The 13,862-nt window shown below is 52.9% G+C and overlaps 1 protein-coding gene across 4 annotated transcripts in view; it reads left to right on the top strand.

Moving 5' to 3' along the window:
• Positions 1 to 13,862, top strand: part of KCNC4 (potassium voltage-gated channel subfamily C member 4) — a 248,510-nt gene that overhangs the window by 4,510 nt on the left and 230,138 nt on the right. For 3 of the 4 annotated variants that reach the window (XM_049765699.1, XM_049765700.1, XM_049765698.1), the window contains exons 2-3: positions 6,404 to 7,340; positions 9,193 to 9,396. In XM_049765699.1, the coding sequence (XP_049621656.1) occupies positions 6,404 to 7,340; positions 9,193 to 9,396 (1,141 nt within the window). Of the gene's footprint in view, positions 1 to 6,403; positions 7,341 to 9,192; positions 9,397 to 11,489; positions 11,746 to 13,862 lie in introns of those variants that run through there. The other variant, XM_049765697.1, reaches the window with a different exon arrangement.

Consider the following 13,862-nt stretch of genomic DNA (forward strand, 5'->3'; position numbering starts at 1 on the left):
CTCTTCATCCCCTAAACCCACTTTCTTTAGTGCTAGTCTCTCTCTCTCTCTCTCTCTCTCTCTCTCTCTCTCTCTCTCTCTCTCTCTCTCTCTCTCTCTCTCTCTCTCTTCCTCTCTCTCTCCTTCAGGAGGCCCAATGGTCCCCTGACTGCTTGTTGATCTGATGGAGCTAGATGGTAAGAGGAGCAGGCTCTGAGCTAAGGAGAGTTAGAACCCGGGGCAAGGGCTGGTGGAGGACAAACCTCCCCAACAAATGTCTCTTCCCCTCCCCTGTAGACCCTCACTCCTCCCCTGAAGCCACCTCCCCGCCTCCTTCTGGGCCTCTGTTTCCTTCACTTTGGAACAGACTGGCATTTGCCTCTGAGCATCTTGTCTCTGACTGATGAGGTGTTTCTATTTGTCACCATTTGAGGTGGAAAATAAAATAAACTTGGGTTGTTTTGGAGAGTTGAGAATAGGCAGGAGGAGCCGATTAGGCTGTTGGCCGTAGGAAAAGGGCACCCATATCTCTCACCTCTGTTTCCCCCAACCTTTTGCCACTCTTGCTTCTAGGACACTCTTTCAACCTGTAGTGGTGACTTGGTCCATCTTGGGAAGAAGTAGAGTTTGCAGCTCCCTTTGTCCCCATAGACCAGTTAGTGGAGCTGACAAAGCTTAGCTCGGGACATGACTGGAGGGGCAGGCAGCCACCTCAGAGTCTTTATTATTATTTTTAAATGTAATATTTTTTTGTGTGTGTGGTTTTTGGGTCACATCCGGCAGTGCTCAGGGGTTTTTCCTGGCTCTGTGCTCAGAAATTGCTCCTGGCAGGCACTGGGGACCATATGGGACACCGGGATTTGAACTGATGACCTTCTGCATGAAAGGTAAACACCTTACCTCCATGCTATCTCTCCGGCCCCTAAATGTAATATTTTTTAAATGTAATGTGTTCATTTTAAAATTAAGAATAAATGAGAAGTATATATACTATGACAAGCTTAATTAGGGATAGAAGGATATAAAAAGAAAAGCATCTGGATGGGGGGGGGATAATAAAGACCCTAGAACTCAGATGACTGATGAACTCACAAAGTTACAGAGAAATCCACAATTACAGTACAGTCATTCAGAAAACATATCTTGAGCATTTCCTAGTGGGTAAATGTGAAGTTGAGTCTGAGCCCTTCTAGAGATACAGGTCTGGTGGATAGGGCTGGGAGCAGCAGGTAACAAGAAATGGTGCAAACTTAGTACGAGATAATGGAGCTAGGGAGATTGCTCACATGGTGGAGCACCTGCCTAGCATGTTCAAGGTCCTGGATTCCATCCCAAGCTCTATGTACCCCATCCCCACCCATAATCTACAGCCCCATTGGATGGATATAACTCCTAGTAAGAATATAAATACAGGGCTGGGGAGAGTTCAGTCAGCTGGAGCATAGGCTATGTATGCAGGATTCCCAAATTCCAGCCCTGGCACCAAAGGTTCCACCAAGCACTTAGCCAGGAATAGTGCCCAATGAAATTGACAGTGTATCCCCCAAACAAAACACAGGTAAGGATAATTAGAGGTGTCACACTAGTTTCTAGGTAATAAACTTCAGTTGGAGATAAGAGAAGGAAGTGCTAAACCCCACATGTATATGAAATGGGGTCTGGGGGGATTATGTATGTGCAGTGATCCCTGAATAAGGAGCTACTGAGTTGGGCTGAGTTGGTTTTGCTTCCATGAGCAATTTTTTTTTTTGGGCCACACCCGGCGGTGCTCAGGGGTTATTCCTGGCTGTCTGCTCAGAAATAGCTCCTGGCAGGCACAGGAGACCATATGGGACACCGGGATTCGAACCAACCACCTTTGGTCCTGGATCGGCTGCTTGCAAGGCAAACGCCGCTGTGCTATCTCTCCGGGCCCTCCATGAGCAATTTTTAGAAATCAGGTTGTACATAAATATATAAATGGATAACCCTTCTTTGGGGTAGTGCAGAGTTAGAAAAAGGACTTCCTGGTCAGGGGAGTAAAACAAGAAGAGGCAAGAAGGCACAGGTGATTGAGTAGGCAGTCATGGAGAAACGGAGGCACTGGATAATTAGATCCGGGTCAGGGGTCAGGATGGGTCAAATCTTCCTGGAATCTGGTCTTGTTGGCTATGGGTAGCCCAGTAGCTCTAAGAGGCCCCAAATGTTGGCTTGGTAGGAACATTCTGGGTTTGGGCCTGGCACCTGGTGGAAATGGGCAAAGTAGAAAGGTTAGATTCTAGGCTCTGTCTAGTCTTAGGGGAGTCAATGAGAGGATAGGAAATAGGGTGAAATAGGGGTCTTTGGCTGGGACCTAGGCATCCTGTCCCAGTGCAGAACACCCTCCATCATAGCCCAGAATCCAAGGACAATTAAAAGCTGTCCCTTTCTTAGCTTATTCTCTTTCTTTCCAATACTCCTGGGCACTAGGCTATTGCTTGCCCAAGAGACTTAGTTCTTCACCCCCCCCCCCCAGGCCAACCTCTACTAGTGTCTTCGGCTGTGTTCTCAAATTTCCCTTCTTCTACACTTCAGCCTTAATATAGGATTTTGGGCATGAGTCTCCTTATGTTTATCTGTCCAACTGTGTCCTCTGATTCCCCCCACCCCTATTGTATTTGCTCTTCAATGATTGGATGTCCCAAAACCTCAGACTTTGTCAGTTCCCAAGACACAACAAACACTATAGACTTCAAGATGAGTTTTACAAAGAATATCTTAAGTAGATTGTCCCGGTCTTGTCTTCTCCATATACCTGAGCATGCAGCTGCCTCAGGGCCTTTGCATGGATAGTCCTTCAAAGAAGAACACTTCTTGTGAATTACTTCTGTATTCCTTCAGTTTCCACCTATGGAGATGGTACCTTGGTCTTTGCTGAGCATTCTGAAAGGACTACCCTAGGCTCACATGCTTAACCCCATTTTCCTTTCATTCTTGTCCCTGAGAGTCTGCTGGAACATGAGGTCTTAGGAGCAGGAGAGTGTGGTCATTTCCTGCTATTGTCCAACACCCATAGCCATGTCTGGACTCAGTGGGCTCTCAAGTTGTCTAATCTATGAACAAAGTGTTTGAGTCCCTGAGAAGTTCAGCACCAGACCTGAGGTCTCCCAGGTAGTGTCAGAGTCCCATGCTAGACCAGAAGTTTGTGACTTCACAGATCCAACAAGGACAGTCCAGGGTGAGTCCAAGGACACCCAGGCCCCTGGAAACAGGTCTACAGGATCTGCCAGCAAGAGAGTCCCCTGGGTAGCTAGCAGGACACTCTTGCCTCTTCCCAGCAACAGGACACACTGACCCTTTGGCAGTAAGTCAACAGCTTCAGCCCTGGGGACCTGCCTCCTTTACCCAAACAGCAGAGCATGGGTCTCTATCACTGTGCATTTGCACTTGCTTTGCATGCATGAGCCCCCTGGTTCCAATACCAGTTTGCACTATAAGGGAAATAAAGACCCAGGTAGAAAGTGTGATTTACTAGACAACCTTCTGACATTCTTTTTGCTCCTGAAAAGCCAGGGTTTTGTAATATTTGGGGCTGCAGGCCCTACTCACCTTCTGAAGCCACCTGCAGGCTCCCCAACTCTATCATGTTTACAGAGTCCCTACTGGGTGCAGGACACTGATTCAGTACTGAGGCCACACTAATAGAGAATGGGGTGGAGGGCATTGCTGGCTCTTCAGCAGAGCAAGGCTGCTCGTCCCTATGATGGCTGGATGCTCCTGCTTCTTCATCTCCCGCAGGCTCCATAGCTGAACCGGCAGAGGCTGGGAAGGTGACTCCGAGCACTGCCAGCTGTCTGTGTCCCCACAGGGCTGAGCTGGAGACCTAGTGCCTGGCCTTGATCTCTTAGTCAAGGCTGTTGCTACAGGTGCCTCGCCTCCTCCCTGGGCCTCTTTTGTCCCTGGAAATTCCCCAGTCAATAGATTCAGAGCCAGAAGGGATGGCCTGGCAAAAACAGGCACGGAGGCCAGGGCTGCACTGAGAAAATAATTTGGTTTCAGGAGGGAAACATTTGGATTCTGTTGCCAGGATTCCACCTTTTCCATGGGCTCTCCTTTAGCTCTACCCATCTTCCCAGTTGGCTATGCCAACTTCCAGGGGGGCTAGTCTGGATCCTCCATGCAGCCCTAGAGAAGCTACAGGGGAAGCTGAGACCCCATCAGGGAAATGTCTTAAGTGTGCTGTCCCCTTCCAGGGTTTGGGAGCCTAGGACTGGGAGACCTGGCTCCCTCCACTGGATCCTTTTCCTCTGTTGGGCCTCTGAGAAATGGGTGCGTGCACCTCTCTCCATCTTCTGAGAGCGTGGACAGGAGGGCACTGAAAGTAGATGGGACATTTCTATGCTGAAAGAGTGAAACAAGCTCAAGTGACTGCATGTGATGGAATTCTCCTCACAACAGGAGGAAGGATGGTGTATCCCCGGGGGAGCTTTTGTAGAATGATCCCCCATTCTGGATGCTTGGCTCTGGGCTCAAGGAGAGCCTGGTCATGCTGTCCTCCCTATGGCCTGCCCCTCTCTCTGTCCTCTGCCCCTACTCCCTGCCCTCCGCTGAGCACCTTGGCAGCTCTTCCTGAACTTGTTTTTCCACATCACTAATTAACTTCACACCCCAGCTCCCTGGGGCCCAAGCCTCCTAGCTAACTTTTCCTCTGAGATGCAAGCTCCTGCTTCCTGGAGGAGGGGTTATGCCATGCCCCACACCCTGTTTCTCACCCTGCTCCTGGGAAGAGATAGTGGTCAGGCAGAGGCCTTGGCTGACTCCCTTTCCTGGGGAGATAAAAGATTAGTGCCCCCACAGGGAACTTGATACCTATCCTGGGGGTTGGGGAGAAGTGGTGGGGCCAGTTGAGTAGTGGAGGCACTTGTGCCCACTCCCGGCTCCCTCCTGCTCTAGCTGGTCAGCCCACAGGCATACCTGTGGAAGGAGAAGGTGTCCTGGGGGGACCCCTCTTTCAAACACAAGGGGCGCCTCCCCTAAAGAAGGCTTGATGAGACTAGTCTGCAGAGCCTCTAAAGTTAAACCATGTCTGGTCCCTCCCCTTTTTGGATGACCTGAGGTCACCTGGGAATAGGATGCTGAGGCTTCTTAGAGGATTAGAGGCAAAAAGGCAGATACACACACACAGACACACACACAGACACACACACACAAACATACACACACACATATACACATACAGTCATGTACAGTCATACACACAATCACATGCACTGTGCCATAGCCTGTGTCATGCCAGTTCCTACATTCTCCCTGCTCCAAGCTAGCTTCTAGGATCCCTGGGGGAGTATGGTGTAGCCCCCCCTCTTCCTTACCTGGTGTTTTATGGTATTAAGAACAAGCAACCTGTGAGAAACACATCTTAATGGGCAATGCTCAAGGTGAAAGTGGGGGTCTTGAGGGGGTTACCAAATGGGTGTGGGGGCTGCAACCCTCCTCCACTATTAGAATCTCAATGATTCGAATTCAAAGAATTCGATTCAAAGAAGCTCAGCCTCTTCCCTGTTCCTCAAAAGGAGGTGGCTGTAGAGGCCACAGGGATTCTGAAAGTGGTGAATGGCATCGCATGAATAACAGATGAAGGCCCCGTAATTGGTGTTTTTTTTTTTTACACATGCATTTCATCTCCATTCATAATGATCGGACACTTAACCCAGCGGCTCCACGGCTTCGGGCCTGTCATTCTCGCCCAACTCTGCAGCTGTCTGCATCAGCTGTTGCCTCTGGAGCCCAGTGTCCCCAGAAATGTCAGTCTTCTGAGGAGAGTGGTTCTCCTGGGAGACCCCTCCTTCCCTGCCTCAGAGAATGTCTTTCTTCGGGGACATCTCGCTGTCTGGTCTACTAAAGGGAGGTAAGAGAGGATCAGAAAGAAGTGGGGCATGTCTAGAGTTCAGTCTCCACCTGCACTGTGGGATAGGTCCCTTGTATCCAGGATCTCAGATTTGCCCACTAGTCAGAATTACTGGCAGGTGTTCAGACTTGCATACCCTACTATTTTTCATTCTATACTTTGGTGGTGGGGGGAGAGGCTATGAGAACTGCACCTCTAGTTCTACTGTCTTGCCACTACTGCTTCCTCTGAAGAAGATCTGAGCCTGCCTGTGCTGAAAGATGGTAGGAAATGCAGAGTCATAGGCCCTGGCTTCAGCCTCTGAGCTTCACCTTAATGTGATTCCTTGATGCTGCCTCTGCCTATTGGAATAGCTGAAGCCTTAGGACAGAACTCATTAGTGGGCAGAGCAGGGCAGGACCAGGGTCCCATTCTGTTGTCTTCCAGCTGGGCATTTGTAGACTAACTCCCACCCTCAGAGAATCAGCCCTATGACCCACACACTTTATCTCCGCATGAGTTGACATTTCTGCCATGCCTCCCCACTGACCACCATCCCAACACATACTGTGTCCTCAGGTGGTGGCCTTCACCTCTCTCTTCTTCATCCTGGTCTCCATCACCACCTTCTGCCTGGAGACACACGAGGCCTTCAACATTGACCGGAATGTGACGGAGATCCACCGGGTGGGGAACATCACCAGCGTGCGCTTTCGGCGGGAGGTAGAGACCGAGCCCATCCTCACCTACATTGAGGGCGTGTGTGTGCTCTGGTTCACCCTGGAGTTCCTGGTCCGCATTGTGTGCTGCCCCGATAAGCTGGACTTTGTGAAGAACCTGCTTAACATCATCGACTTCGTGGCCATCCTGCCCTTCTATCTGGAGGTGGGGCTGAGTGGCCTGTCATCCAAGGCCGCGAGGGACGTGCTAGGCTTCCTGCGGGTGGTGCGTTTTGTCCGCATCTTGCGCATCTTCAAGCTCACACGCCACTTTGTGGGGCTGCGTGTGTTGGGTCACACCCTGCGGGCCAGCACCAACGAGTTTCTGCTGCTCATCATCTTCCTGGCTTTGGGGGTGCTCATCTTTGCCACCATGATCTACTATGCCGAGCGCATCGGTGCCAGGCCCTCTGACCCACGGGGCAACGACCACACTGACTTCAAGAACATCCCCATTGGCTTCTGGTGGGCTGTGGTCACCATGACAACTCTGGGCTATGGGGACATGTACCCCAAGACCTGGTCAGGTATGCTTGTGGGGGCGCTGTGCGCGCTAGCTGGCGTGCTCACCATTGCCATGCCTGTGCCCGTCATTGTCAACAACTTCGGCATGTACTACTCCTTGGCTATGGCCAAGCAGAAGCTGCCCAAGAAGCGGAAGAAGCATGTGCCCCGGCCGCCCCAGCTCGAGTCACCCATTTACTGCAAGTCTGAGGGGACTTCTCCCCGGGAGAGCACCTACAGTGATACCAGCCCCCCAGCCCCAGAAGAGGGTGCGGTAGAGAGAAAACGGGCAGGTGAGAATGGGGTGCCGAGAAGGACATCTTAGGGGTCAGAGGTATGTCCCAAAACTTAGGATTTGGGGTAGTGCTTTAGTGTCTATCTGGACTTCCCAGGTAGAGATGCTTTTATGACTCGGGACTGAGGACAGAGAGCAGGGGTCTTTCATGTTCCCTCATTGATCCCCAACTAGACAGCCCCAAAGTGTTCCACCCAAGCTGGGCTGCAGTGGGGACTGTCAAACAGAAACCTGGATTGGTGTTCTGAGCCCATCTTGGCCATAGTGCAGGGTGTTCTGAGCCCCAACTCTTCCCTTTCTTAAGCTAGATTCCTCTCCTGGTTCATGTCCTTAACCCCCAAACTTAGATGCAGTGGCAATGCATGCCAAGCATGGTAGTGCCCTGTGCAGGGAGTGGACTTTTGCAGAGATGGGGGGCTGACACTCTTAATTGGCAAGCAGGACAGCTGTTCCCCCAAGGTGCACCGACACATGAATCATTTCTTCCCTACCGCTTGCGTCTGCTGTCTCTTGGCCTAATAAATGTGCTAACGTAACAGCAGTGGGAGGCGGCCTTCTGTTCCACACAAGCTAGATTGAGGCCTGAGCTGGGGTTTTGCCTGGGAGAGAAAGGATCCAGGAAGGAGTGGCCCAGATGGTATGGAGAGAGGTAGGAAAGAGAAACCTGAACTGGGGTGGGCACCAAGGGGTGCAGACCTGTTCTTGGCTGGTGGTGGTGTGGGAGGGAGTTTGCTTCCCTGTGTCAGGACACAGGAAAAGAGGTGGCTTCACCCTCAGCAGTGAGGGGTTGGTTGTAGAATGGAGACCAGCCTGATTGATGTGGGGATTCTGGGACTGGCAGTCTGAAGCTGCTGGAAACTAGGCCCTTGGGGTCCAGGGCCTGGAGTTTAATGGTTTCCTCCTTGGTGGGTTCAGGGGTGGTCATTTGGGGCAAAGTCCAATTTGAGAATCAGATCAGCTGGGCGTAGGTGCCCCTCAGACATGCCCCTCAAACCCACCCAATACCCTGGGGTCCTTCTGGGCTTGAACCTTGGGGAAACAGTGTGCCTCCTGCTCCTCCCACAGGCAGAAATTCCATCCTGGATCCCCACCTGCTCTTCCAGTTAATGCCCAGGTGCTCTTTGCTAAGGTTCGGAGAAGGGGTAACCAGTTATGACACTCTCTTGCCAGAGCTATTGTCCCTAAACTAAAGGACTTCCGGGGCTGGAGAGATAGCATGGAAGTAGAGTGTTTGCCTTACATGCAGAAGGATGGTGGTTCAAATCCCAGCATCCCATATGGTCCCCTGAGCCTGTCAGGAGCGATTTCTGAGCTTAGAGCCAGGAGGAACCCCTGAGCACTGCCGGGAATGACCTAAAAACCAAAAACCAACAAACAAAAAAGGACTTTCCCCCTTAGACAGGGGTGCGGCTCCACCCAGCTGTTCCCAGAAGAGTAAGGAGTGGCTGATATGCACCCCTGGGAGCAGAATTGGATCTCCAGGATCCTCCCCAGACAGGTCACTCCCCAGAGTGAAGGGTGTAAACTCATTGACTCAACTGCTGTTGAACAAAAATCTGGAGGTCCAGGTGATGCGGGAGTAATGGGAGGTGGTGGCCTCACATCCTCTCAAGGAATGAGATTCAGCCAAGTGTCAGCTTGTCAAGGACAGGCTTGGGAAGACTCTGTAGGGTACCTGAGTCCCAGAAAAGTCTCCAGGCCCAGGTGAAGTATCTTGGCACCCCGAGGGCACCCCCTCCAGGGCCCTTAACACCAACCGTGTAACTTAAAGTGGGACAGAGACCTTGAGGTGTGGAATCCAAGAGAACCCAGTGGCCTTCATGGAGTCTTTCTCCTGTCTGCCCCTCTAGACTCCAAGCAGAACGGAGATGCCAATGCGATGTTGTCGGATGAGGAGGGGGCTGGCCTCACGCAGCCCCTGGCCTCAGCCCCCACACCCGAGGAGCGCCGGGCCCTCCGGCGAGCTGGCACCCGCGACAGGAACAAGAAAGCAGCAGCCTGCTTCTTGCTCAGTGCAGGGGACTATGCCTGCGCTGATGGGAATGTGCGCAAAGGTACGGCGCCCCAGGCTGGGCAGGGGGCTGAGTGCTCCCAGTGCTCCCCACAAACAGTGCACTCCCCTCCTCCCCTGAAGCCATGGCCACCGTCTCCTCTGCCTTGGACGCGCTCCCACTTTTAGGAAGGCTACTCCTGCTTGCCCAGTGTCTGGGTTGAAGGGTCTTGTGTGTTAGAAGGACCTAGAACGCACTGCCTCCTGCCCCATCCCACACAGGAGAACCAAAGGGGGCTCTGAGCCTGACACCTGTTCTTTGACCCCTGCCATCTCAGGCCATCTCCACTGCCTTTCCTGGGGTTCCCCCGTGGTTCTCTGGAGTTATGGTGAGGTCTGGTGCCAGGGGAGGTTTCCAAAGAATGAAGCATAGGCCTGCACTGTGTCCTCGTCCTCCCAACCTCATGCCAGAGCCCTGCAGCTCAATCCCTGGGAATTTGCTTTCCACTTCAGGAAGAGCCAGAGAGGGCCCGGGGAGGGGAGAAGAGAGAGAAAGGAGAGAGAAAGAGAATTGCCTTTGAGAGGAGAGAAGAGAAAGGGGGAAAAGAGAGGAGAGAGAAAGAGAGAGAGAGGAGAGAAAGAGGAAAGAGGAGAGGAGAGAGAGAAGAGAGAGATAGACAGAAAGAGAGAGAGAGAACAATAGAGAGAGAGAGAATTGCCTCTGAGGTCCAGCCTGTACCCATGAGGGCAGCTGAAAACATCCATAGGTCCCAGGTCTGCAGCTGGAACAAGTGGTCGCAGCCAAGTGACAGAGGAAGTTGCTAGGGGCCAAGATGTAGAGATGGGAGTCTTTAAGGCTTCACTGCCACCTGGTTCCTCCTCACTGGGGTCCCCATGACCTAAACTCATGACCTAACCTCCCTAGAAACCAGCTTCCCAACTCCTCTCAGGACAGAGCTTTTCCTGGGTTTAGAGCTCATTTTATCAGCCCTCCCCACCCTAAGATCCCTCTACCCACTATTCCCACTGTCTCCAAAGCCCAGAACAAGGCAGGGCCAGAGGCTGCTGCAGGGGGTGACCATGAAACCCTGACCCTTCCTTCTTAACCCCAGATTGTGGTTGTTCTGGCTTGCCCAACTGTGCACCTCCCAGAGCCCCTTCCCTGGACTACTCAGATCTGTACCCACAGGTTCTGTGGGTGCTTGGAGCTTGGACCTTGACAACAGGGCTGGGTGTTTCATTTCATTAGGCACAAAGCCTGAAAGAGCTCAGAGGCTCCAGCTAAGGGGCAGCAGTTGGGAACTTTCCTGGGACCCTCTACCTCCTCCTTGGGTTCGAGATGTGCTTGTTTCTCCAGCTCCACTCCACCCCACTGTCATTGGGGGCTTCATGCTCCTCCTTCAGGCCCAGAGTCTGGCCCCTCCAGGGCCATGCCAGGTAAAGCTCTTAGAACTCAACCGGAAGGTACCCCTACCTGGGTGGAGTGCTGAGCATCCCTGTTTCAGCCCAGGTAGTGAGGCCTCAAAGAATGGAGAAAGAGACCAGAAGGGAGCCAGTCTGAGGAACCTCAAGGTGCTAGAGATCAGGAAATCTGGAAATCTGGAAAGGGGCTGCACCAGGGGAAGTGAAAGAAAGCTCTTCTCATGGCACCCAGCTACTCACCTGTCAGGATGCCTCCACACTGCTTCTTGGCAACCAGTGCCCAGCTCTGCCAATTAGAGTGACCTTCCAGAGGGAACAGGTGGGTTGCCAGGAAACAGGCTTGGCTAGCAGGCACGGATGGCATCAGTGCCACCCCACCACACCCCTATGTGCTGGGCACCTTACCCTGGCCACATCTGGGACCAGGGCTGGCAGGGACAGATGTGCAGATACTCTCTGGGTAAATGGTGCTCTCCAGAGTTTCTTCAGGAGAAAAAAGGTGATGCAAGGCTGTGGCATCTCCCTGCCTTAGAGCTGAGCCTGCCTGACAACAAAGGCCAGCACAAGGGCCCTTATCATCTTTGGGACAGACCAGATAGCCTGGAAACCCAGAAGTCAGGGTTCCCTTCAGGCAGCCACGCCCTTCCACCCTGTGGTATCCGCTGGAGTCTGGATCCCAGCAGCCATCCCCTAGGGAACTATGCCCTCTGACCCCTGTGCCTTTTCTTCACCAAGGCTGTGAAAAATCCCGAAGTCTAAGCAACATAGCGGGAGCAGCGGGAAGCAGTCTGGGACTGTCTCCACTGGCACCACGGTTCAGCTCGCCCTACCCTACAAGGAAACTCCTGTACCCCATCACCAACCCCTCACCTGGACATTCGGCCCCTTAGTGGCATTTCAGGCAAACCTTGTCTCCAGCCTGCTTCCTCCTGGGCCCAAAGCAGTGGCCTAGGCAGCTGGGCAGGGACAGAGATTTAGGCCCTGGAGCCTGTCATTCAGCTCCCCAAAATGCTGGATTCCAGAGTCTGGGATCTGCTGCCACTCTCTGGGGTCCTTGATCAGGGCTGACATAGTTGTACACCCTGAGGCCTCCTGCTCACACCCTTGGTTATGTCTGTCTGTCCGTCCATCCCTCAGCTTCACCAGCAAGTCAGGCTGCCCTGTAGGGCTTTTTTTTTTTTTGCTGCTGTTTATAAGGTGTGGGGGTTTGATTTCTGGGCTTCTGGAGGAAAAAGAGACCTGCAGCCCCCCAGCTCCAGCCTGGGGTACAGGCAGGACTGACTCCCTGGTTCAGAAATCTCTTCTCTCTGGAACGCCTGTGCCCAGGTTCTGGGGTGACAACCCCAGGTGGTGCCTGGCCTCCCAGCTACACCTCAAGCCATGGCATCTCTGCTTGTTGGGCTTCCCTGAACTGTTGGCTGCTCCACTCTCCCGCTACCTCCACCCCGCAGCACTGTGCTCTGAGTCACCTGCCACTCCCCGCCAGCCACGCACTCTGTCTTCCTGCCAGAACCCGGAGACTGGGCTCATTTCTATAATTAAGTGTATTCATTTACCTAATGAGCCTGCGAGCACAACAGGTTTGTGAGTCACCCAGCTAGTCGGGGTACACCCTGAGCAGGGGCCACGGAGGGGAAGTGAGGACACAGCCTCCCTGCTCCTGCACAGGTGTCCTGTCCTACCTGGAAAGCATCGAGATGTAGGATGCACAGGAATGAGAATTCCTCCCCAGACCCAGGAGCACCTTAGCCAAGAACTTCCTGTGTCAGGGCATGACAGTTAGACCTGACCTGACAGTGAGCCCACCGCTATGAATTTCGGATTATGCAACTTGGTTGTGCCAGCCATTGGGGGAAGGTTCCTGCCTCTGATCTTTCCAGAAGAGGACAAGAGATATGGCTAGGGAACTCAGCAATAGGCTGGGAAATCAGAATAGGAGCACCTTGAAAGATGAGATTGTCCTTGGAGTTGGGAGACTGAAAAGGCCATGTTAGAACCCCATTTCCACATCCAGACTTGGGAATGCCTTGCCTGCACTATCTGTTCAAAGGACCTCCTGGGACCACCCCAGCCTGGCTATGACCTATGGGGCCTGCCTCTCATTTATCCTCAAAGCCAAGGGGTCCCAGAGCATTTAGGAGATGCAGGTGTATCTACTTCAATTCCCTGTAAGGTAACAGGCAGGGATGCAGGATGAGACACCCTCAACTTCCCTGCTCACAAGTAGGTCAACCCTGGCCCCTGACACGACATGGAAAATGAGCCTAAGCCCCTTCTTCCTCGTCTATCTGGTGCAGGCAGCCGAGGCGGCTATTTCTGTGGCAGCCCTCAAGTTGTCAAGAGCCCAAGTTACCACGGTACCCACCGCCTCCTTCCCTTGCTTCCTCCCACAGAGATGGGCATGCTCACGGCACCCCTCTGCTGGGCACAGATGTCCCGTGATGGGAGGCAGGAGAGCCAGGCTGAAATCCCAGGTGCTGAGGAGAGGGACTCCCTGTGGCCCTTAGATACCTGGGCATCAGCTGGGGAGAGCCAGGGTCTCACTGATGGGACCACTGAGGTGTTGGCTGGTTGCCACAATTGCTCTCTGGTTCTTCTTCCTGGCTTTCTCAGCACCCCCAGCAGAGCAGGGATCCCAGCTGTGCGCAGGGGCAGTGTCTATCTGGGCCTTAATACCCCACTCTTTAAAAAAAGGCTCTCCTTTCCACCCTGGACTGAGTGCCTTTGCTCACCTGGGTTGGGACCCATTCTCTTGGCTTATAGAAGCTTCCCCATGCTGTGGTACACCACCTCCACACTGGGTCGGGCAGCGCTGACCAGAGTTGTTCATCTCCTCCAGGAATTCCCCCCTTTTATTTATTTTTTTGGGGGGGCCACACTTGGTGATGCTCAAAGGTTACTCTGAGCTATGCACTCAGAAATCGCTCCTGCTTTGGGGACCATATGGGACACTGGGAATCAAACCGTGGTTCGTCCTAGGTTAGAGCATGCAAGGCAAATGCCCTACCACTTGCGCCACCCTCCGGCCCTTCCAGGACCTGTTTTTAAGCTCCCAGAGGTGTGGGTCTAAAAGGCTGCCTTGGTTTATTCTACCAGCCCAGGACATAA

The sequence above is a fragment of the Suncus etruscus genome, chromosome 19, assembly GCF_024139225.1.
Source record: "Suncus etruscus isolate mSunEtr1 chromosome 19, mSunEtr1.pri.cur, whole genome shotgun sequence".
NCBI classification, from domain to species: domain Eukaryota; kingdom Metazoa; phylum Chordata; class Mammalia; order Eulipotyphla; family Soricidae; genus Suncus; species Suncus etruscus.